The 23,900-nt window shown below is 58.9% G+C and overlaps 1 protein-coding gene across 1 annotated transcript in view; it reads left to right on the top strand.

Moving 5' to 3' along the window:
- Positions 1–23,900, top strand: part of SLC24A3 (solute carrier family 24 member 3) — a gene marked incomplete at its 5' end in the record, with an annotated part of 114,129 nt that overhangs the window by 39,700 nt on the left and 50,529 nt on the right. The window contains one exon of the mRNA XM_082048462.1: positions 22,873–22,949. Coding sequence (XP_081904588.1) covers positions 22,873–22,949 — 77 coding nt within the window. The remainder of the gene's footprint in view (positions 1–22,872; positions 22,950–23,900) is intronic.

Here is a 23,900-nt window from a genome sequence, read left to right as displayed (position 1 = left end):
CCTGCGCATCGTTATCTGATGGGCGTCCAGCCATTAAACTTCCAGTGACCTGCCTGCTCGTATTATTTGGTGTGCTCCTGACACATCTCTGTTGGGCACCTTGCACTGTTTGCAGAGTAAATATGCGGGTAAACAATGAAAACCGAAACCAACCGCCAGGGATGGAGGTGAAGCAGAAACTTTGTACCTGGTGTTGGAAATAGGATCGTTGGTCTGGCTGCCCTGTCTGGAAAGGGGCAGGCGTGTTAGAGCCGCGAGCGGCGCCAAACACAGCACCCCTGACCTCTGCCGTCCCGTATGGCCGCTTAAAGGCGTCCTGTGCGGAACGCCGTGAGTTTTGGTTCCCGCCGCACGGCAGGTGCCGCAGGTGAGCGTGGGAGGCTGGGAAACAGCGTGGTGTGCCCCTGTGCCACCCCGCGGCCTCGGCAGAACACATCTGGCAGGGGCAGAACACATCTGGCAGGCTGGGAAACAGCGTGGTGTGCCCCTGTGCCACCCCGCGGCCTCGGCAGAACACATCTGGCAGGGGCAGAACACATCTGGCAGGCCGGGAAACAGCGTGGTGTGCCCCTGTGCCACCCCGCGGCCTCGGCAGAACACATCTGGCAGGGGCAGAACACATCTGGCAGGCTGGGAAACAGTGTGGTGTGCCCCTGTGCCACCCCGCGGCCTCGGCAGAACACATCTGGCAGGGGCAGAACACATCTGGCAGGCTGGGAAACAGTGTGGTGTGCCCCTGTGCCACCCCGCGGCCTTGGCAGAACACATCTGGCAGGGGCAGAACACATCTGGCAGGCTGGGAAACAGCGTGGTGTGCCCCTGTGCCGCCCCGTGGCCTCGGCAGAACACATCTGGCAGGGGCAGAACACATCTGGCAGGCTGGGAAACAGCGTGGTCTGCCCCGTGCCACCCCGCGGCCTTGGCAGAACACATCTGGCTTTTCCTGCAGCATGGAGCCATGAGTCACAGCACCAGGGTTCGCTGTGAAGCCCGTGCCAAACTCATAATTAGGACATTTAGGAGGTAAAGAGAGCTGCTGCATGGGCCAGACTGAAGATTTATTGTACCTGCTGTCCCAGCTCCAGCACAACCAGTAGCGGTTTTATCCAGATTGTGCTCTTTAATAGGCACTGACAGGAACTGTCTTCCATGAATTAGCCTAATTTGATTTTTAAATTAATCTAAACTTTTTGGTCTCCACAGTCCACTGAAGTTAAACAAGAATATAATGAGTGTTAACAGCCTATACCAGGCTGGGTAGCAGGGAGCTCGGGTGGCTTTGCGTGTCATGCAGGGCACGTTACCTATAGGACTAGCAGCCGCAGTCGATGAGCAGAGCATGGGTTTTGCAGCTCGTCATCGCGGCTCTGCCGCCAGCCAGCTGGGGGAAACCGCGAGAGCCCTTTTGCATAACGGTGGTGTTCAGTACAAGTTGATTTTAACTGTGTGTGTGGGACCCAGTGCTGTGGGGGCAGACCCCGGGTGGAGCCCCTTGGTTCTTTCCTGAGGAACGAGGACATTGGCCACGCGGGCTCTCTCTCCTGGGCGTGGGGAGGTCTGTCCCGCGGCATGAAAGCCTGGAGCAGCAGGTGTGGTGCCAGGGATGGAGAGCTGTTGGCAGACACCGCGGTGTCTGTGCGCTGGTGGCACCGCTGCCCGTCCCCGCTCGCACCGCCGCCGAGCGTGGGCACGGCGTTAGGACGTGCCGCTCAGTCGCACTGTAGGCGGGAGATGGTCAGGAACAGGCGTGATGTGTGAGTGCCCAAGAGCTGCTGCTTCTCGCTTTGGGTGAGGGGACCTCAGCGCGGAGTTCGGGGGTTCCCTGGGTGGCCCGGTGTCAGGGCACACGCGGTGCCTGTGAGGCAGGCTGACAAACACTGGAACGCTGCTCAAATGCACATCTGGGTGTTAGGGAGCTTGGTTGGGTTTTTCTGCCATTTTAAACAGATCGCTTGTTAGCAAAGTTTCACCCAGATGTGTTCACTGAAGTCTGTGAACAGAAACAGATAAACTTCCTGGATCCCTCGAAAGCTTTTCCAGTCCCAGTTTAAATGAACTCACTATGTTCCAGCTTGGCAGCAGTAAGACGAGCGATGAGGGAGAGGGGAAGAGATTTCAGAAACACCTTAGGAAGTGTTCCCAACAGCCACAGGCCCTCCCTTGGGCTCGTGTGCACACACCGGCGGGCTCCAGCGGGCTCCGGCGCAGCGCGGAGCGGGCCCAGCGCTCAGCCCTGTGTGCCGGGCGGCCGCGGGGCCGTCAGCAGCTACAGGACCGTGCGTTACGTGGGGATGGTCGTGGACATTCTGCTGTACAGATCAGTGCTTTCCCTACGGCTGCTGTATTCGTTGGGGTGTTTCAGGGGTGTCGCTCAGCCCGCGGGAGCACGGGAGGGTGTTTCAGTCTGTGGGTCGGGAACACGAGCCGGGCGCGGGGTCCGGCCGGACGGCCAGAGCCTCTCCAGACACAGCTCCCCCCCCTCTCGGCTGCTGAGCACCCAAAATGCAGGAGATAGAGCAGACACTATATCTGGCCGTATTTATCTTGTTCTGCAGAATAGCTGGGAGGCTTTTCCCAGGTGAAGAGCTGTGGCTTTTGGTCTCATTAATATTCAGCTGCTCTTCGGTGATATTTTGCTTTGTTGAGACCTGCCTTAGAAATATTGCGGATTCTTCTAGCAAAGCCTGTAGCAGAAATACTGTAAATCTCTGGTATTAGGTGACTGACAATATCCATGCAACACTTTAGTCTTCAGCCAGGCCATAAAAACCACTTTGGCTGATTATTTGGTGTTGACTGTTGTCACGGAGGGACCCCAAAGTCAGTTTTGGGGGGCAAAACAAGTTCCAAACCAGACTTTATTCTGGCTGGAAAAGCACAGCCAATGAACCGACCTAAGCAGGGTTTATACAATACGTTAGCACTCCAGTAACATAAGGTGAAGGTTCGGATAACGACCCTGTCAGCCCCACGCAGGAGCCATGAGCCGCCCCGCTGAAGGCGAGGGGGATGTACGACGGCCCCAGCCGCTCTGGAGCCGGCGTGCGGCTGCCACAGCTGTGCACACATCTGCTGGGGTCGTGTCCTCCCGCAGCGCGGAGCTCATGTCCGTGAGGAGTCTCTCCGTTTGCCATGTGCTGGGTTCCAGCGGCACGCAAACCTGCGGGGCTGCGGGCGGTGGCAGATGAGGCTGCGTCCCCGTCCTGTTTCACACCGTATTCGTGTTGTTGTTAGGCTGTGTTTGTGTTCACAGCCTTGTTGCAGAGTTGTTGTTGTTGACGTTTGCGCCCTGGTAAGGCTGTTGCTCCTCTGAGGGTGGTGTTCCTGGTTTTGCAGTGTTTGCTTTTGTTTCTCCAGAAGCTGTAACTGCAGGAATCCAGAGAGAAGACGCGAGAGCCTCCGTGTGCGTTGGGAAATGTAGCCTTGCGTCACTGGAGAAAAGCCTTCCTGCAGGTCTTGTCCCCAGTTGATGTCGATAATTATTTCTTTAACAGTCCTCTCTGTAAGTAGTTCTGTATTCATCTTGGATTATAGCAGCATGGATCCAATTCACAGTCTCCTTGCTGAGGTTTCCATATTGTGCTTGCCATAAAGCCTTGAACCAGTTTGGTTGTTGGCAGCAGGGGACTCAGAGATGCCAATTTTAATCAAAGCCTTTCATTGCAAATGCAATTTTTGGTTTGTTTGGGACAACGAGAATTTCTCACGATGAGAACTTTCCCAGGGTGGCCCTGAGCAAAGGGAACAGGGTCGGGGAGCCGCGGTGGCCGCGGCTGCCCCAGCGCCGAGCGTGCCCTGTGGGCGCCCGGCCGGGCTGTCAGCGAGGACGGTCAGTGCGGGGAACAACGTCCTGCCGTGCGAAGGGACGTCGCTGCAGCCGTTGTCCCCACTGGACTGAGCAGGGGCCGGGGTCTGCACTCTGCGGGTTGCCTGATTTCGGGGTGGTTTTTTCCCTCCTCGATCTGCCACGGTGTGGGCAGCAGTGGCTGCGCAGCCGGTGCGGGGGCAGCTGGGGGGTGCTCGCCTTCCCCGGGTCCTGGAGCTGGGAGAAAGAGGAAACAAAGTGGCAGGAGGCAGGAAGGACAAAGGCTGGTTTTTAATGACGGTTTCCTGGGTGGGCGGCGGGGCTGGCGGTGCGGCGGGGCTGGCGGTGCGGCGGGGCTGGCGGTGCGGCGGGGCTGGCGGTGCGGCGTTTTGGATGTCTTGTGCATCCAGGCTTTGTGCCTTCAGCTGTGAAGGAAAGGGATGTCTTAACTTTGACCTGGGAGGGATCTGACAGAACTAGAAATGGCTCAGATCTTTCAGGAGGCCGCACTACAGATGCTAAGGCATGCGCTGGTTTCAGCCAGCCCGGTGTGTGCGCTGGCACCCCGGTCTGCCCGCGGGGGAAGAGCGGCCTCCCGGCTCCCCGCCGCTCCGGCGCGGCTCCCTGCAGCCCAGCGGCCGCGTGGATGTGCCACGTTCAGCACATCGCTGCCTCTTGGAGCTCTAAGGAATCCATCTGGCTGCGTTTCTGAGGCGCTCAGGAGGCTCAGGCAAGCAGCGTGTCGTCTTCTCGGTTCTGCAAGCTCCGTGTCTCACCTGCGCGGCAGCGAGCGCTGGCCACGCCGTCGTGTCCTGGGAACGCCGGCCCAGCCTCGGCGGTGCCGGCAGCAGCGCTGTGTCCGCGGTCTTGTATGTCGTTATTCCACAGGAGGGCCTGTGTCAGGATGTTTGCAGGTTAATCACTGCAGAAAAGTGTCACAGTTATGCAAAGGTTATGCCACCGAGGGGCACGTGGTATTTAGCTTGTGATTGCCCTGCAATCTGTTGTCCTAGCTAAACCTGCCTGGAGCGCTTTGGAAGAGCCTTTGTTCCCCGCGCGTGACACAGGGAGGCCAGTCCGTGCGGTCACCTCGGGCGCCTGTGTCCCTTGGGGCTGAGGAAAGCCTCTGTCTCACACGCTGGATCACCAGAAACAGCCCAAAGCCTGCCTTGTTTGCCACACCTGTTACGGTGCGTTACCTTTCCACACCCACTCACATCCCAGGGCCCGTTTGTGTCCTCTGTCACTGGACGTCTCAGCCGTTTCCCCTTGGTGGCCCTTGTGGTCCCTTCCAGCTCAGGACGGTCTGTGGTTCCTCCCTGTGCCTTGCAGGCCGGCGTGGTGCGAGGCCTCTGGCCCCGCGTCCTTGGTGGTGCAGCGCTTGGTCTCTAGCCTGCCAAAACGGAGGGAGACGCTTGGCATCCTTCTTGGCTTGCTTTAAATGCGTCTATCTTCTTATAGCCAGTAAGACTAAAAGCCACATGTTATGCAAGTGGATTTTTCCTGTGTTAATGCTTTCAGGAGCCTTAGTCCACTTCTTATTTCAGCACGTGTGTACATGATAAAGAAATGGAGTTGCACTGGTGGGATTCTGTAATTTGCAGTGTGCAGGGTTTGGAGTTTAAACACTTGCATTTTTACCGTGGATCAGGAAGGTCCCAATCGCAGTTGCAGATTTCCAGAGTGGATCACAGGAGCCATCCCTGTCCTCCACGGGTGCCTGTGCAGCTGGCAACGAGGTGACACCCCGGAATTAATGAGTGCCCTCGTCATTGTGTCTGCAGGTGCTTAAGGTGGAGTGGATGGGTTCCATGTAAATATGGATGCAGGCAACGGCCACAGAGTTCCCAGTTTGTACGTGGTGAATCCTTGGGTGCTGCCACCCTGGGTGGAGCCCCCGAGCCCGGGGGGCAGGGGAGCGCTGGGTCTGTCACCGGGCAGCGCCCGCAGCCCCGGTGCCGCTGTCAGATAGCGGCCGTGTCACTGCTCTGCACGGGCGCCTCTCACGGAGCCTCTGGCACTTGCTTAATGACAAGCAACGCGTATCGGGAGATTCTTGTCATTTCACGCATCCCTTCTCCAGCCCCGGCCCTGCCAAACAGCAGACAGGGACTGCACAAAATGTCTATTTCACGTCCTGTTTCTTGGGGGATACAGCCTGTCAAACGAAGCAACTTTCCTTGGGGATGGGAATGGCACTTTTTTATTCTTCATTTTGGAAGGCAGGGCAGCAGAAGGGGATACGGTAATGAGGTGTGTGATATCTGGCGTAAAAGCAGAAGGTATTAAATAAGGCTTTGATAGGAAAGCGTCTCTTTGATGCTGTTCTTCTATCTGCAGCTGTAACTCGTAACCACTGCAAGCACCGCGCTTGCAAGTGGAGCTGCTGATGACCCGGGATTTTGCTGTACGGAGCAGAGCTGGTGTTGCAAGAGCAGGCGTAGCTGGAAAGCCCGTGCGGATGCTGTGCGGTGCCCAGGTCCCCGCCGCTGGCCTGTCCTCCCCCGGCTCCTGGCTGGCTGGCGGCACCTCCGAGACCGCGGCCGCCCTCGTCCTCGGGTGCGCCTCCGAGCAGCCCCTCCGCTGCCCCGCCGCTGCCCCGCCGTAACTGCCGGGGCCGTGTCTCCGGCGCTGGGGCTGCGGCCCCGCGGTAACTGCCGGGGCCGTGTCTCCGGCGCTGGGGCTGTGACCCCCGCGGTAACTGCCGGGGCCGTGTCTCCAGCGCTGGGGCTGCGGCCCCCGCGGTAACTGCCGAGGCCGTGTCTCCGGCGCTGGGGCTGCGGCCCCGCGGTAACTGCCAGGGCCGTGTCTCCGGCGCTGGGGCTGTGACCCCCGCGGTAACTGCCGGGGCCGTGTCTCCAGCGCTGGGGCTGCGGCCCCCGCGGTAACTGCCGAGGCCGTGTCTCCGGCGCTGGGGCTGCGGCCCCGCGGTAACTGCCGGGGCCGTGTCTCTGGCGCTGGGGCTGCGGCCCCGCGGTAACTGCCGGGGCCGTGTCTCCGGCGCTGGGGCTGCGGCCCCGCCGTAACTGCCGGGGCCGTGTCTCCGGCGCTGGGGCTGCGGCCCCGCGGTAACTGCCGGGGCCGTGTCTCCGGCGCTGGGGCTGTGACCCCCGCGGTAACTGCCGGGGCCGTGTCTCCGGCGCTGGGGCTGTGACCCCCGCGGTAACCGCCGGGGCCGTGTCTCCGGCGCTGGGGCTGCGGCCCCCGCGGTAACCGCCGGGGCCGTGTCTCCGGCACTGGGGCTGCGGCCCCACGGTAACTGCCGGGGCCGTGTCTCCAGCGCTGGGGCTGCGGCCCCACGGTAACTGCCGGGGCCGTGTCTCCGGCGCTGGGGCTGCGGCCCCTGCCGTAACTGCTGGGGCCGTGTCTCCGGCGCTGGGGCTGCGTACACGGCTCGGGAGCACCGGGCGGCTCTCTGGGCAGGGGAGCAGGAACCGGAGGACAGGCCTTTGTTGGGGGATACAGCCTCTGCCGTCACGTGAACGCGTCTCATTTGTTACCCCATAAACGGAGCCTCTTCCAGAGTAATGAAGTCGTAAGCATATCCTCTGAAGTTGATTGAAAGCCTTGTTGGCTGTTGTAAGGTATAATCCCACTTTAAAGACTTTCTCATTTAAAAACATGATCTTATTTTAAGACTCTCGATATTACCACGGCAATGCTTCCATTTAGGGAGGAGAGGGAGGAAAAGAATGTAATTGGGATTAAAACAGAAAAAAAAAGCTCCTAGCATCTTGGTAAAACAGATGGTCCTTTCTCTAGGCACACGGGAAATAGAGCCTGCCCATGCGGGGCTTTACGTGTCATTCCAGCTGCCCTCGCAGGCCTCTCGTTTCCGTTTTTGATTTCTCCACGGAGGGAAGCGCATCGCGTGCGCCGTTGTCTCTCGGGCAGCAAGGGCCCCAAGGCCCCGTGGTGTCCGGGTGTCCCCGTGGGCTGTGGACACGGTGTGCTCCGAGCGGCGCTCGTGGGACACCGCGCAGGGCGCGCTCAGCAGTGCGCGGGGCCGTGCCGCGCCAGGAAACGCCTTCGGTCGGCTGCGCATCCCGGAGCCTCGGTCAGAAACTCCTTCGGTATACCCTTCGTCCTCCAGCCTGCCCGCCTTCCCAGGTGTTCCTGTCCTGGAAGGTGATGGCACATGTGCCCCAGCACGTTGCTGGACGGGGTTTCAGTGTGTGCACATGTGCGTGTAGCTTGTTACGAGCTCGGATACCTACACGTGTTTTGGTTAGAGAACTTTCCAGCTAAACCGACCATTCAGTGGTGCTGATAAGTGACGTGTGCTCACTGCACCATTGTTTCTTTCAGCTTCTGCCGTTTTGCTCCTGAATTTGCTAGTGTTTGAACACAAAACAGCAGCAGTGGCGAAGCCCGGCCTGTGCTGCGTGCTGCCCAGCCATCTGAATGCGAGCACTTGGAGCGAGGGGCTTTGCGAGCTGAATGGCTCCTGCAGCGTCAGCTTGGACCCAGGCGGGGTTTCTTTCCGTTCCTGCTGCCTGTCCCTGCCAGCTGGGTTGGCCCTGGCGGCTGGCGTGGTTGGCCCTTGCAGTTGCCGTTGTCACTTGCGGCCGGCATTGTCGTCCCTCGGGGCTGCGCTGTCCCTCGCTGCCGGTGTTGTTGTCCCTCGGGGCTGCGCTGTCCCTCGCTGCCGGCGTTGTCGTCCCTCGGGGCTGCGCTGTCCCTCGCTGCCGGCGTTGTTGTCCCTCGCGGTTGCGCTGTCCCTCGCTGCCGGCGTTGTCATCCCTCGCGGTTGCGCTGTCCCTCGCTGCCGGCGTTGTCGTCCCTCGCGGTTGCGCTGTCCCTCACTGCCGGCATTGTTGTCCCTCGCGGCTGCGCTGTCCCTCGCGGTTACGCTGTCCCTCACTGCCGGCGTTGTTGTCCCTTGCGGTTGCGCTGTCCCTCGCGGTTGCGCTGTCCCTCGCTGCCGGCGTTGTTGTCCCTCGCGGTTGCGCTGTCCCTCGCTGCCGGCGTTGTTGTCCCTCGCGGCTGCGCTGTCCCTCGCGGTTACGCTGTCCCTCACTGCCGGCGTTGTCGTCCCTCGCGGTTGCGCTGTCCCTCGCGGTTGCGCTGTCCCTCGCGGTTGCGCTGTCCCTCGCGGTTGCGCTGTCCCTTGCGGTTGCGCTGTCCCTCGCTGCCGGCGTTGTCCCTCGCGGTTGCGCTGTCCCTCGCGGTTGCGCTGTCCCTCGCGGTTGCGCTGTCCCTCGCGGTTGCGCTGTCCCTCGCTGCCGGCGTTGTCGTCCCTCGCGGTTGCGCTGTCCCTCGCGGTTGCGCTGTCCCTCGCGGTTGCGCTGTCCCTCGCGGCTGCACTGTCCCTCGCGGCTGCGCTGTCCCTCGCGGCTGCGCTGTCCCTCGCGGCTGCGCTGTCCCTCTCTGCGGGTCGTGGCCGTGGGGCTGCGGGGCAGCGGAGCTGCTGGGGCATTCCCCATCCCCAGCTCTGCTCTCGCAGTCTTGCCCAGGGTTTCGTGCTGGAGTCGCACATTTTAGTCAAAGATTAATTGTACAGGGGGGCACATATCTATTGGGACAGGACTCTTCTGCTCAGCCTCCTTAAGTCTGTGCCAGGGGACTTATTTGTATCAGCTGGGATTCTGCTCTGTAGCTGTATCTTGTTTGGAAAGAAGTAGGTGCCCGGAGGGAGAGTAATACCCAAAATAAACTATTTCTATGAATAAGAGTATGCTACTGCTGTCACCGGGCCTGAAAAGCTTTTTCTTGGGTGCTTCAAAAATACACAGAAGGGGAAAAGGATAAAACATTTTAAATAATGTCTCTCAAATGACAGCCATAGCTGCCACAACATAAACCTTCTTAGTAATGTGGTTGCAGTGTTGTTCTGGAATGGTATTGAAGGTGTGAGCTGCGAAAGATGTAGAAATTAAAGAAAAGGGAAAACAGTGTTGAGGGAATGGTTTATTTATTTGTGAACAAGAGAGGAGTGTTTCTCTGTTTGTGTTTCAAACTCAGGAGCAAGCAGGAGGTCACGTTTGGCGTTCCCCAGTTTGCGGGATGGGCTTTGGAAGGCTGAAGGCCCTTGGACGTGACATCAGTCTTTGGCAAAACGTCTGCTGGAGTTTCCGGGGGCGGTGGAGTCTCCATCCTCGGAGAGGTGCGGAGCCAGCGCTGGGCACGGCGCCCTGCGCCAAGCACCCTGCGCCAAGCGTCCTGCGCCCCGCACCAAGCGCCCTGTGCCCTGCGTCCTGCCCGTCTCCGCGCTCCCGCGCCCTGCGTCCCGCGCCCTGCGTCCCGCGCCCTGCGTCCCGCGCCCTGCCCGTCTCTGCGCTCCCGCCCCGCGTCCCACGCCCCGCGTCCCACGCCCCGCGTCCTGCCTGTCTCTGCGCTCCCGCAGCCGCCCTGTGCCCGGGGCTCGTCCCGCGCCCTGCGTCCCGCGCCCTGCGCCCTGCCCGTCTCCGCGCTCCCGCAGCCGCCCCGCGCCCGGGGCTCGTCCCGCGCGTTCTGCCAGAACGTTCCGCAGGGAGGTCAGCGCAGCGCCGCGGTGCTGTTGTTGCCCACGTCCTTCGCAGTCCTGATGTAGCGCTGTCTTCCAGGACAGTGGCTGCAGGGTAGCTGAGGCCAAACCATTCTTCCCCTTACGATTTCTTCTTTTGCTCCAACAGCGCAATGAGTTTTCCTGAATTCCACAGATTTCCACAACTTTAAGGCCAGACAATGTGATTCTGCATTGTTTTGGCCAAATGTTCCTGACTTGTTTCCAGGAGGCTTAGTGACAGGTATAGGTGTATGTACAGGCAGGGTGACAGCTGTCGGGCAAGTTACCCCAGGAACCCTTTGGGAAGAGCAAATTCTCAGGGAACCACTGAAACCAAACACCCAGGTTTTGTGTCCATTTTTCTTGATGCGTGAGGAGGTGAAGGGTGACTCCTTCCTTTTACCATCCCAGCAGACAGCAACGGGTGCTTCTTCCATGTCAGCACCGGTGATGTGTAAAAGTTTGTGTATGTAAGAGGTGCAAAACATCTAAAGCATTGCAGAAAGGAACAGTTCTTTCACCTCTTCTATGAGAAAGCCAGGCTGTATTCTGAGCTACCCCAGCCGGCGGCATCCCCGGCTGACCGCGCGCCACAAACCGCCCGCCGCGGCTGCGCCGCAATGCCGCTGCAGGCCCCCGGCACACGACGACCACGACTGGGATGCTGCCTTCATCATCCAAGGCCCCAGCACGCTCCGTGGAGCCGGCGTCGGCACCCTCGTTTGGGAACTAATAAGCGTGAGGCATCCAGATGGCAGAAATAATGTGTGTATTGTAGCGGAGCCTGATGCTAACTCCTGGGGATAATGTGATGTTCCTTGGGTATCGGTACCAATGTTCTGTTCTAAAATGGTAATAAAGTGCACATTTGCTTATTAGTAATGAATGTCAAGCCATTCACTATCATGGAAATATCCCATTTCCATGACTTTGATAAATAGCTGCTGAAGCTCATGAATTTTTAATTGTAGTCCTATATTTAGGGGCTTTCAGTTTCTGAGAGAGATAAAAGGCTCTTTGGAGATGGAGTTCTGGAAGAGCCTTGTCTTTTGCAGCCGCTGCTACCTATTTAAAGCCAGTGTGGTCTTTCTGGTATATGAATATCATGTTGACATTGATTGATATGATTTTTATGCGGCAGATGAGGCTCTAAGCCTGCCTGTCACCATAAAGCAAAACGTGTAACTGCAGAGGAACCTACTTTGCTTCATCGGCATGTGATGCTTGTTCGTTCTCCCCAGTAATCACAGTATAAAACCAAACGCACTGATTGCTCTTTATCATGCGGCTCCCCAACTTCAGACGAGTAAATGTATGTATTATCACATGTATGCGTGGGGGGATGTATGTATGTGCGTATGCACACAGGTAAGTACAACTGCACATACATACCTGCGCGTACCCTGTGTAAGGCCTTTGTGTGGTGTGCCAGTCGGTGTCTCACCGGTGCTCCCCGGCAGCTCGTGGCACAGCAGGGTTCGGTGCTCTGCCGGCCCGGCTGGCTCTTTGGGGAACAAACACAGTTCACCGGCGGTAAAAACACAGAGGTCTGCATCTTCTTCTGTTGCGTAAGAACCAGCTAGAACTAAAGTGGAAGAGCAGAACTGAAATCCGCGAGTGACGCTCCAGAGGAAGGGGCGGCCCAGAGCGCGGTGTGGGCCAGGCTCCTGCAAGGCTCTTTGGGCACAGTGAGAGGAGGGCAGAGCAATGGCACTGCAGACGTAACTGAAAAAGAGACGAAACCTCTTGAATTCCTGCGGAACTCGGGAGTGGAGGTGTGGTGGACACGAGCGTGCACTCTGGGCCGTGCTGGAGAGAGGGGTCTGGGTTTCGGTGCTTGCCGGCCCCAGCATTCCGTGTCAGGCGCTGACCTCCTGCTGGACTCGGTTTGCAGCAGACCACTGAAGGCAATTAGAGACCCTCAGTGCTAATTGCTGGAGCACCCTCGGTTTAGACGGGGCCATGGTGGTTTCCGGCAGTGCAGGTCTAGCTGGCTGCATCCAGTTCTTTCTGTGGTCGTCTCCGGGTTCCAGCTGGCTCGGAGGAAGGTTTGCCGTTGCTGGATGTCTTCAGGCTGTAAGCAGTGACACTGAGCAAGCCCTGAACAGCGTTCGTGTGGCGAGCGCCGGGCTGGGGCCTGGCCCTCGCTCGGCTCGGGCGCTGGGACGGCTCTGGGCGCCAGGCAGAGCCCAGACCCGCGGCGCCGGTGCCGGCCCTGCACCCGGGCTGCTCTGCTCTGCCCACCAGAGCCAGCAGAGCCCGGACCCGCGGCGCCGGTGCCGGCCCTGCACCCGGGCTGCTCTGCTCTGCCCACCAGAGCCAGCAGAGCCCACCCAAGGGCATAATGGGAGCCCTGGCTGTTCTTAGTGGGTGAGTGATTCATCAGACTTCTTGGGACAGCGTGTGTATCCGTCTTCACTGAAAGGGTCATTGGCAAGCACGTTGTTAATGCATATAATGTTAAGAAAAATGGTGAAATCTCAGCCTGACGTTGGGAAGAGCTAGTGACGGTAATCAGCTAACGAGAAGTCTCCCAATTGAGCCTGGACACGATGAAGTTCATGGCGCGGTATCTAAAGAATTGGATTAATAATCCCCAAACCATTAAACCTGTAAAAACTGCCCCCAGGTGTAAAAGCCCAGCAAGGACATGGGGGAGCTGCACCGCTTGGTCACCTGAAAACCCCTCCCAGTTGAATTCAGAGGCAGCAAACCTCCGTGCAACATGTGCAGATGAGGATTTGCTCTTGCAGGCGCACATGAAGCGGCCGGCTGGATAACAAGAGAGTGCTTGCTCGTGTGTTAGTGCGCACGTTCCTGGGAGCCTGGTTCCCTCCAGGTGGGGGGCTGTTGGCTAATTCCTGCGGTGGTTTAGTGCAGCAGTATTGCCGGCACTGGGCACGGCTTGCAGAATTTGTTCCAGCAATCGTCTTTTTCATTTGAGTGAATGCTACTTGTTTACATTCCCAAGAATTCCCTTTTAACGTACACTCATATATCAGAGTAAAGGATTACTCTAATTCCCCTCGTGTAGATGCACCAGTTGTGCATATCATTTTAACTTCGGAATCTTGGAATGGAAGTTTTTGGTGTCGGTTTTATATGCAAAGAGATGGATGTCTGCAGTGTGTAACTGCTCTGATTCGCTCAGTGTATTTACTGAAATGGTGGGTGCCCAAGCAGTGTGAGCAGGGGGCGGGTGCGGTGCTGGGTGACGGGGACGGCCGCGCGTCCAGCGGGGCTGCGGGTGCGGTGCTGCGGGTGCGGTGCTGGGTGCCGAGGGGACGGCCGCGCGTCCAGCGGGGCTGCGGGTGCGGTGCTGGGTGACGGGGACGGCCGCGCGTCCAGCGGGGCTGCGGGTGCGGTGCTGGGTGCCGAGGGGACGGCCACGCGTCCAGCGGGGCTGCGGGTGCGGTGCTGGGTGACGGGGACGGCCGCGCGTCCAGCGGGGCTGCGGGTGCGGTGCTGGGTGATGGGGACGGCCGCGCGTCCAGCGGGGCTGCGGGTGCGGTGCTGGGTGCCGAGGGGACGGCCGCGCGTCCAGCGGGGCTGCGGGTGCGGTGCTGGGTGACGGGGACGGCCGCGCGTCCAGCGGGGCTGCGGGTGCGGTGCTGGGTGACGGGGACGGCCGCGCGTCCAGCGGGGCTGCGGGTGCGGTGCTGGGTGACGGGGACGGCCGCGCGTCCAGCGGGGCTGCGGCCGCACCGGCCCCTCCCCCGCAGAGACGGCCCGCGGCCTCATCGTCCACAGTTAATCTCCAGATAACGTAAATCACTGATTGCATCAAAGTAAGAAAACAGTTAATGGGATGCCTAATGTCAAATAACAGAGAGATTGTAATAGCTTTAAGCATTTAGAAATTTGAGGGAGCTTAAGGAGTATTAGAGTCGTTACGCAGATGAGCCTGGGCAGTTTAAACGTTGGAATTCATTTGTGGGTAACAAATCCCCGTGATGACGGCATGCGAGGCGCTCCTCGGCTGGGGGAGAAGCGGCCGGGGCTGTGGAATGTCCCTCGGTCACGGTTGTTCCTCGGTTGTTCCGCGGGTGGAGGAGAAGCGGGGCCGGGGCTGTGGAATGTCCCTCGGTCACGGTTGTTCCTCGGGTGGAGGAGAAGCGGGGCCGGGGCTGTGGAATGTCCCTCGGTCACGGTTGTTCCTCGGGTGGAGGAGAAGCGGGGCCGGGGCTGTGGAATGTCCCTCGGTCACGGTTGTTCCTCGGGTGGAGGAGAAGCGGGGCCGGGGCTGTGGAATGTCCCTCGGTCACGGTTGTTCCTCGGGTGGAGGAGAAGCGGGGCCGGGGCTGTGGAATGTCCCTCGGTCACGGTTGTTCCTCAGGTGGAGGAGAAGCGGGGCCGGGGCTGTGGAATGTCCCTCGGTCACGGTTGTTCCTCGGGTGGAGGAGAAGCGGGGCCGGGGCTGTGGAATGTCCCTCGGTCACGGTTGTGTGTGTGAGATGTGGAGCAGGGAAGTGGTAACTGGGGACTCCCGAAGGCAGGATCAATAGCAAAATGAGGAGACTTGCTTTTGATGCAAATGAACATCCCTTTGGCCTTCTCCGTGATTCCTGTCTGTGGAAAGGACAGGCTGTGTGAGGCTGGTTCTACTAGTTCTAATGAAAGGTCATGTTGCTGTTTCACAAGGCACACCAGAGCACGCTCAGAGCGGCTGCTCTCCCGGACAGGGGCTCCTCCGCGGAGGGGACGGCTGCAGCCGTGGGTGCCGCGTTCCCTGCTGCCCTGGCCGAGCGTTGGCTCCGTCCGTCTGGTGTTTCAGCCCAGGCTCCTGCTCGTTGTGTTGTGTCCCACAGCTTGTGCGCGGGGCTGGAAGGAGCGTCTGCAGCAGGAAACGTTCCCGGACCACGTGCTTAACTAAAGGTTTGACAGGTTTTGGGCAGAGTCACAAAAGTTTGTTTGCAAGAGGTTTTTTGGTTTGCACTGATCCGGATTCCCAGCCACGCCATGAATGGGGATCCGGCTGAAGCACACTGAGGGGAGCTTGCTCCCTCCTTTAAACTCATTGAATCCCTGTATCCAGCACTTGGGATTTTGAGAGATGAAAAACTCCCTGCCTTTCCTCTCCACGATAAGAAGAGATGAGACAGCAGCATCTGCCCCCTTTCAGGTGGCTTTGTAAAAATGCTTCTTGCAAAAAATGGCCTTTTTTGTTTGCTTGCCCATCAATATGAACATAATGTAAATATTTTTTCCCCAAAATCAAGCTAATGCAAGGGACTGCATTCTGTACCAAATCAGAAGGAGTCCAGGAAGGCCAGAGCAGCTGTCATTGAGCCAGGAAGTTATTGGGAGTTCTGGCAGTTCGTGCGAGGACAGGACCCAGCCAGAAACGTGTTCTGTTCTGGCTGTGGCTCTGCTGAGAGCCTCCCTGTGCCGGTCGTTGGTGTCTCTGGCCGCGCGCGGCGGGCAGGGATAACTGCACAAGGTCTGCGCTGGCCGAGGGAATCGTCCCGACCCGGGGCCCGCGGGGCTCGGCCGGGAAGGCGCAGCCGCGGCAGCGCCGCCGGTGCCCACGCGGCTCCTCCTCAGGGGGGGGCACAAACAAAGCAGAGCAAAAACGTTCCGACTAAACGCAGAGATACAAAAGCTGAAAGGTCCTGGAAAACAGTTGCCAGAATCTTGCTGGCAGAAATAAGTTTTCTACTGAACAAAAGAAAATATAACCTTCTCTTTAAAGGTCACTTGCTGTTGTTATTTGACTTAAACTCTCTCTGAACTGTATGTTGTTGCATATTATTTATTATTTCTGACTTCTTCCTCGTTTGTGTTTAGATACACTTGCTGTTGTCCTCAGAGCTCAGATGCGTCTCTGGCCTCGCAAGCTGTGCATTGGCGTGGAGGCCAAGGCAGGACCTCTGGCTTCACAGGGGCTCTGCTCATAATGCAGAGCTTTGTTCTTCAAGGCTTCACTTTCTGCATCTGGGGACAGCTTCTGTTTCAGGGAATCCTCTTCTGCACCTGACTCTTGTTCAGCGTGTGCTCACTCGTCACGGTGGAGGAGGCACATGGTGGAGCAGGACTGGAGCCCGAGGGCACCCCGCAACACAACACAGAGCCCAGGGGCTCTGAAGAGAGGGCGGACCACAGAACACGAGGTGCCCAGGGTTGGCACTTCACATGTGCCTCGTTCCAAAGGAAATGCACATTGCCATTTCTGTACAACTCTGAACACCTTCAGTGTTGAACACATCAAAATCAGATGTGCATGGAATTACAAGCAGCTGAGCCATCAGGTACACCACCAAAGCCATGCACATTTTGTGTGCGTGTGTCTGTGTGTTCTAAACAGAGATAAAGCATCTCCAGCCTGGCCAGAGCTTCCCCTGCTGGCCCTGGTGCTCCAGGGCAGGAGCGGGGCTCCGGGAGCCCGAGTGCAGGGTGTTGACATGGAGGGCGGGCGAGCTCGCTGTGCCCTGTGTTCTCAGTGAGCGATTGCTCCTGAGCGCTTCCTCCAGGATACAAGCGCTGCTTGTTCTCACTTCCCGTGCACATGAGCTGCTGGTTCTGAATTCCCGTGGTGCACGTGGTTCGTTGTCTCATATTGTGCTGCGGGCCGTGGGGCCGTCACCTCCAGCCGTGGGGCTGGACACACCGGCGGTTCCTGAGCCCCTCGTGTCCCCCTGTCTGCACGGTCACCCAGCAGGTCACGGACAGACAGGCGGCAGGACGGAGCGGTTACTCCTCTGGATAGCGGGCAGGGCCTGCGGCGCTGTCGGAGTCGGTGCCCTTCGGGGAGGTGTTGGAGGTCAGGGAGCTGGGCTGGACATGGTGCGGGCAGGCGGTGAGGGTGATGTTATTGCTGACCATGAAGCAATCAGAAATCTCGAGCTTGAGTTTAAAATTCGGAATTTGAGGATGGGGTGAAAAAAAAAGGTAACTAATTGTTTTAAACCACATTTTTATTTCCCTGTGTAAAAAGCTGCTGGCATAGATTCAGAAGTCAGAAGGTCCACCCCACTTAGGTCTGCCCCCATAGGTGATGGTAGCAGAAGTGACAGAAACCCGTTGAACAAACACGCGGGGGCGCTCCCTGGTGCGCTGTCCCAGCGGCGTGGTGCCGGTGGGGTGCCGGCGGGGCGGCAGGGTGCCGGTGGGGTGGCGTGGTGGCGTGGTGCCTGCATGGTGCTGGTGGGGCGGCGGGGTGCCGGCGGGGCGGCGTGGTGGCGTGGTGCCTGCAGGGTGCCGGCGGGGCGGCGTGGTGCCGGCGTGGTGCCGGCGGGGCGGCGTGGTGTCGGTGGGGTGGCGTGGTGCTGACGTGGTGCCGGCGGGGCGGCGTGGTGCCGACGTGGTGCCGGTGGGGCGGCGGGATGTCGGTGGCGGGGCGGCGTGGTGCCGGAGGGATGGTGGGGTGGCGTGGTGCTGGCGTGGTGCAGGTGGAGCGGCGTGGTGCCGGTGGGGCGGCGGGGTGTCGGCGGGACGACGTGGTGCCGGCGGGGTGGCGAGGTGCCGGCGTGGTGCCGGCGGGGCGGCGGGGTGGCGAGGTGCCGGCGTGGTGCCGGCGGGGCGGCGGGGTGCCGGCGGGGCGGCGTGGTGCCGGCGGGGCGGCGGGGTGTCGGTGGTGCCGGTGTGGTGCTGGCAGGGCGGCGTGGTGCCGGTGGGGCGGCGTGGTGTCGGTGGAGCGGCGTGGTGCCGCTGGCGTGGCGTGGTGCCAGCGTGGTGCCGGCGGGGCGGCGGGGTGTCGGTGGGGCGGCGTGGTGCCGGCGGGGAGGCGTGGTGCCGGTGGGGCGGCGTGGTGCCGGCGTGGTGCCGGCGGGGCGGCGTGGTGCTGGTGGGACGGCGTGGTGCCGGCGGGGCGGCGGGGTGCCGGCGTGGTGCCGGCGGGGTGGCAGGGTGTCGGTGGGGTGGCGTGGTGCCGGCGGGGCGGTGTGGTGCCGGTGGCACGGCGTGCCGGTGCTCCCTCGCGTTCCTGCTCCGCCGTGGCGGTTGCTCACGGTGTTGGTTGCTCTCCTGCCGGGGCTGGCGCGCTCTGAGCAGCCCGAGCCGGGCCCCGGCGCGACTGATCTGACGTGCGGGCCTGGGCGCGGGCTCGCCCCGTGCGCTCCCTGCCCGCGCTCGTCCAGCTGCAGAACCACAGCTGTCTGTGGGGCTTTGAGTGACTGCTGGAGTAGCGTTGACATGGAGAGTGCCGGCGAGCCCTGTTGGAGCTGTGTATCTAGATCCTGGTTTCTAATCCAGCCCGCTCATGTAATCTTTTCAAGTCTTGCTGTTCTGTAGCCTCATCGTCTGCCGCGCGGTGGGACGTGCGGCCCCTTCTCCAGCGCTCTCTGGAGAGAACCAGCCGAGCGGGATCGCTGGGCAGAGCCGTTTCGCTGACAGCTGTGTGCAGAACGGGCGGCCTCCCCACGGGCTGCTTGGCTGCTTCGCGCCTGCAGCGCTGGCACTGACGGGACTTGCTTCTGGCCGTGAAAGAGTTGTGAGGACAGCTTGAGAAAAGAGAAGTTTAAATCTCAGACAGGTTTCTCTGCTGATAATTCATTCCCTACACTGAGCATCCTCAGTTCTTCCTTCTCCTGTGAAAGCGACGGCACATTTCCCGAGTGGTTTCCTGTCCCTGGAGTAGGTGCACTGGCCAGCAGTGTGGAGACCTTAAGCAAAATGAGTATGTGCTGCAGCTTTGAGAGCTGTCAGTCCAGTACAGTGTTGGTCGGTTGGGTTTCTTTGTTTTTAAAAAGAATTCTTTTGGGAAGGTGGAAACGTTAAATAGGAGAGGGAGAGGAACGGCAGAGAAACGGGCTTTGGAACGGGTAAGGCTCCCCACTGCCCCCAGGATCACTCCAGTCTCGTCCTGCAGAAGGGCAGGAACATGAGCTCAGCAGCAGCATCTCTGTGCGGGGATCCTGGGATCTGCTGGAGCAGCATCTCTGTGCGGGGATCCTGTGATCTGCTGGAGCAGCATCTCTGTGCGGCGATCCTGTGATCTGCTGGAGCAGCATCTCTGTGCAGGGATCCTGGGATCTGCTGGAGCAGCATCTCTGTGCAGGGATCCTGTGATCTGCTGGAGCAGCATCTCTGTGTGGGGATCCTGTGATCTGCTGGAGCAGCATCTCTGTGCAGGGATCCTGTGATCTGCTGGAGCAGCATCTCTGTGCAGGGATCCTGTGATCTGCTGGAGCAGCATCTCTGTGTGGGGATCCTGTGATCTGCTGGAGCAGCATCTCTGTGCAGGGATCCTGTGATCTGCTGGAGCAGCATCTCTGTGCGGGGATCCTGTGATCTGCTGGAGCAGCATCTCTGTGCGGGGATCCTGTGATCTGCTGGAGCAGCATCTCTGTGTGGGGATCCTGTGATCTGCTGGAGCAGCATCTCTGTGCAGGGATCCTGTGATCTGCTGGAGCAGCATCTCTGTGCAGGGATCCTGTGATCTGCTGGAGCAGCATCTCTGTGCGGGGATCCTGTGATCTGCTGGAGCAGCATCTCTGTGCAGGGATCCTGTGATCTGCTGGAGCAGCATCTCTGTGCGGCGATCCTGTGATCTGCTGGAGCAGCATCTCTGTGCGGGGATCCTGGGATCTGCTGGAGCAGCCTGGCTGCAGAGCAGGGGCGGGTGTGTTGTACCAGCGGGTGTGTTGTACCAGCGGGTGTGTTGTACCAGCGGGTGTGTTGTACCAGCGGATCTCTGAGCAGCAGCGATGCGGATCCTTTTGTGAGGCAGCCAAAGGCTGAACAGGGTTCCGAGTTCAGTGAGTCGCACACTGATTGAGAACAAAGGACAAGGTTTTATTCCAGCTCGTTGTATTATGGCTAGAATAGCTTTCTGCTGTCTCGTGTGGTACAGACCCTTCCTGTAGCTGGTAGGGAGGGTGCTGGCCGTGCCGCGTGCTGGCTCTGCTGCGGGCAGGCAGCTGATCCGCTCCGTTGCTGTTCAGCCTCCTTTACAAAGCTAACCTGTACCATGCTCATAGTCATCTAGTTCCAATTACTTCCAGTTCCAATCATCCTAATATTTACTAGTAATTTTACAAGTTGCCGATGCAAGGTCAAACCGCACCCTAAGAAGGCGTTGTGTTGAGCCTGCGCTCCTGCACACGGCTCTTGTTCACCGAACGCTCACCGCGAGCTGCGCGCGTCCGCGCGCCGGAGCCGCCGTGCCCGCGGTGAAGCGCCGTCGGCGCCGGTGCTGCCCGGGGCGGCCGTGGCAGCTCGTGTTGTACCTGGTGCCGCGCAAGGAGCGTTGGTGGCGATGCCGAGCTCGTGAGGATCCGCCGGTCCGCAGGGCGGGAGCGGAGCGATTGGGCAGAAATCTCTGACAGGGTGGTTGGTTTTTTCCTGCTACAAGCCAAATAAGCCTGGCAAAATCTGCCGCTGCTTTCTGTACAAAAGCTGAGCACTCTTTGAAGCAAAATAACAAACTGCGTGAGCCTTTCTAGCAGCTAAATAGGGCAGCTGTTGGTGGAGTGGTGTTCCAGCAGCACCCTTTATTTCTTCTCAGAAAGGAGCTCCTGTGTTTCGCAGAGCTCTGCTCTTATCTGTGCTCATCTGCACCTGATGCATCTCATAAAAATGCAGCAGATTTCAGATTTGCATACATTATTTTGTAATTGTACACGTTCAAGTGTAAGCCACTAAAAGCGTTAGTGTTCGGACAGTGTCGTAGCAGTGCAGTGACGGACACCTTGGGTTTGCTTAGCGAGCGGGTGCATTTCGCTGCCGCGAGGGCGGGAGCGGGGCCCGGCGCGTGAGCCGTGCAGAGGGCTCCGCAGCCGCGGGGCCGCAGCCCGGCCTGGCTCCACGCTGCTGTTTTACCTGGGGTGCGCTCGGGCTCCTCGAGCACGCAGACACTCGCCATAAGGGCGCTGGGTTCTGCCGCCTCTGTCATGAGCTGTCGCTGAACTCCCCGGCAGCTGCGGGAGGATGGGGAGGCGTGTGTCAGCAAACCATTGTGCACAGTGCTGAAAAATACCTGCCCACGTTCCCTTTGCAGCGTCTTACGGGCTGGCGAGCAGTCAGGAACGTTTCTGAAACAAAACCGGGATGAAAACATTTGCCTTCCTCATGTAGTGGTATTTTTTGAGGAAAGATGAACCCTTTCCAGCTATTCCGACTTCATTGCCTTTTGTATTCTGTAGTGCTTTGTGGTGTTTGGGTTTTTTTTCCTTCTTTTTGATGATTTAGCGTCCTGTCCGCGTGCCGGTGCCGCTCTGACCGGCTCCCTCAGCCCGCGCGCCCGGTGCGGCCCGGCGGCTCGGCACCGCCGGCACCGCGCGGGCTGCGGTGGCAGGAGGGTGGCGTCCTGCCCGCACAGCGCCTGCTGCCTTGTTGGCGCTCGTTAGAGTATTTACCGGTGCACAGGAGCACAGTCGACAGTCTTAACCCCAGTCTTTGCCCAAAAGACTGCTTTCATAAACAATACTGTTATCCTCCTCAGACAGTGCCCGGGTAGATCCCTTGCTTGCATCAGTAACACAATTAAGAAGTAGCCGCCTTTTGCTCCGTTATTGCTTCACAGGCAGCAAAACTGTGAGAGTGAGCTGTGTTGTTTTTCCGTTTCATCATCTGTGGCATTGCTGACTTCTAATTTCTGGAGCTTTATTAACGATAACGACGTGAAAGCCAGCAAAAATGCAGCCTGACGTTTTCGGACTTGCGGTTGAATGTGCGGAATTGGCCGTTAGAAGGAAAGCGCTATTTCAGCTGTTATTGAGCAGCTCAACTCTGGAATGACTCAGGAGCACTTGGAATGCCAGAATACCATCTTCTCACTTGCTTTTCAGTTTATAACCAAAAGCCATTCCTGCAGCCTAACCTGCAGACTGTCTTTAAGTGCTTTGTAATTCCGTCAACATCCAGAACAGTAATAAAGCATTTGAGTAAGTGAAAGTAATTTGTCTTGAAATGCCTTGCAACACCGTGTTTGCAACACGGGTTACCTGGATGTATTGTGTGCTCTTTTCAGCTGTTGTACTGATTACCTGCCTTCGGAAAGAGAACGGCTAATCTAACAAAAATGTATTGCTCTTGATGAAGACACAGTGAGCAAACTAAACCGCTGAGTGGTTTGTGGGCTGGCACAGGGGCCGCCCGCTGTCCCGATGGCTGTCAGCTGCTCACTTCCAGACCTTCTGGCTCTCTCGGGCTCAGGCGCCGGAGCCGGTGTCGGCAGACCCGCTGCGGGCACAGCTCCGGGTGCTGCGCGGAGCACACGAGCAGAGCACCAGCGCTCGGGCATCCCGAGGTCACAGCTCGGCTTCCCCCAGCGCTCCTGCACAGTCCGGAGCGGCTCCTTCTCCTCTCTTGGCTGTTCAGAAAGTGCCCAAGTTGGAAGTCGGGTCGATGGGCACCTGGCCCAGCGTCCTGCCCTGGCGGTGCCTGGCAGGGACACCCCGGGGAGAGCGTGAGAGGGAGCAAACGACACAGCAAACGTTTGGGGAAGGGCCGTAATTGCCAGGGGACAAGTTAAGCTGAACTAACAGGGAGGCAAAACAAAGAGCCCCTGGCATGGCGGTCGTACGGCTGATGGCCAGCAGAAGGGCTTGGGCAACTTTTCGTTATGTTACTTAACAGCAAGGTGGTGGTTTTGAGTGGCTGATGAAACATCTAAACTTTCTTTTCTCCCCCCTTTTTGCAGCCCTCCATGAATTCCCTAACGACATCTTCACCAACGAGGACAGGAGGCACGGCGCCGTGGTCCTGCACGTCCTTTGCGTAAGTTCTGTCACCGTGCGCGTCTTCTGCAGTCGCTGCGGCCGACACGATTTTGATAGATGCTCCTTTGAAGATTGGAATTCTGTGCAATGTTAGGCGTGGAGTTTTGTGATCTCTGCCCCAAGCAGGTCGATGTAAGTGACGCGCATGGGTAAAGCCAAAAGTAAAGATGCTCAGGATAAATTTATGTGAATAGCCCTGGTCTGTCCGTCCACCGGACACTTGGCTTGTGCTGAGCAGCCGTGGTTCTCTCACAGAGGGCGGCGCGGTCCCTCCAGACCCGTTCCTCAACTTCTGGTAGGCAGATGAAGGCAATTCTTTTCTTTTTTAGTGTTCTCTTAATTGAAGAAGAGCTGCCAAGCTGGTACTTCTTGGGGGAAGAGGCATTCTTAAGCAGCCAATGAACGTGTGAAAGCATTTCGTAATTTGTAGTCAACTTAAATGAGCAGTCACCGTTAACTACGTTCAGTGATTCATGGTTTCTTTTATGGGATAAATTAGATTGTATTGCATGTTGTAATGCGAGTGCTCTGTGTTATGATTCTATTTCAGCTAAATGGCTGTTGCGTAGCGTCCCCATAAACTTTGGCAGGCTCAGGGCTTGCAGGTTTCCATGGGAACGCTGCGCCTCGGTGGTGCAGGAGGTGAGCGCCGGGCCGAGCTGGGTGTGCAGCGCCACGGCAGGCTCAGCCATCCACACCACAGCCATCCGCACAGCCCTTTCTCCAGGGTGCTGGGCCGAGCTGGGTGTGCAGCACCGCGGCAGGCTCAGCCATCCACACCACAGCCATCCACACAGCCCTTTCTCCAGGGTGCTGGGCCGAGCTGGGTGTGCAGCACCGCGGCAGGCTCAGCCATCCACACCACAGCCATCCACACAGCCCTTTCTCCAGGGTGCCGGGCCCAGCTGGGTGTGCAGCGCCGCGGCAGGCTCAGCCATCCACACCACAG

This window comes from Streptopelia decaocto (assembly GCF_964273445.1).
Source record: "Streptopelia decaocto genome assembly, chromosome: 3".
NCBI lineage: Eukaryota > Metazoa > Chordata > Aves > Columbiformes > Columbidae > Streptopelia > Streptopelia decaocto.
Note: the sequence above shows the minus strand (reverse complement) of the source record. Positions and strands in the feature narration are given on the sequence as shown.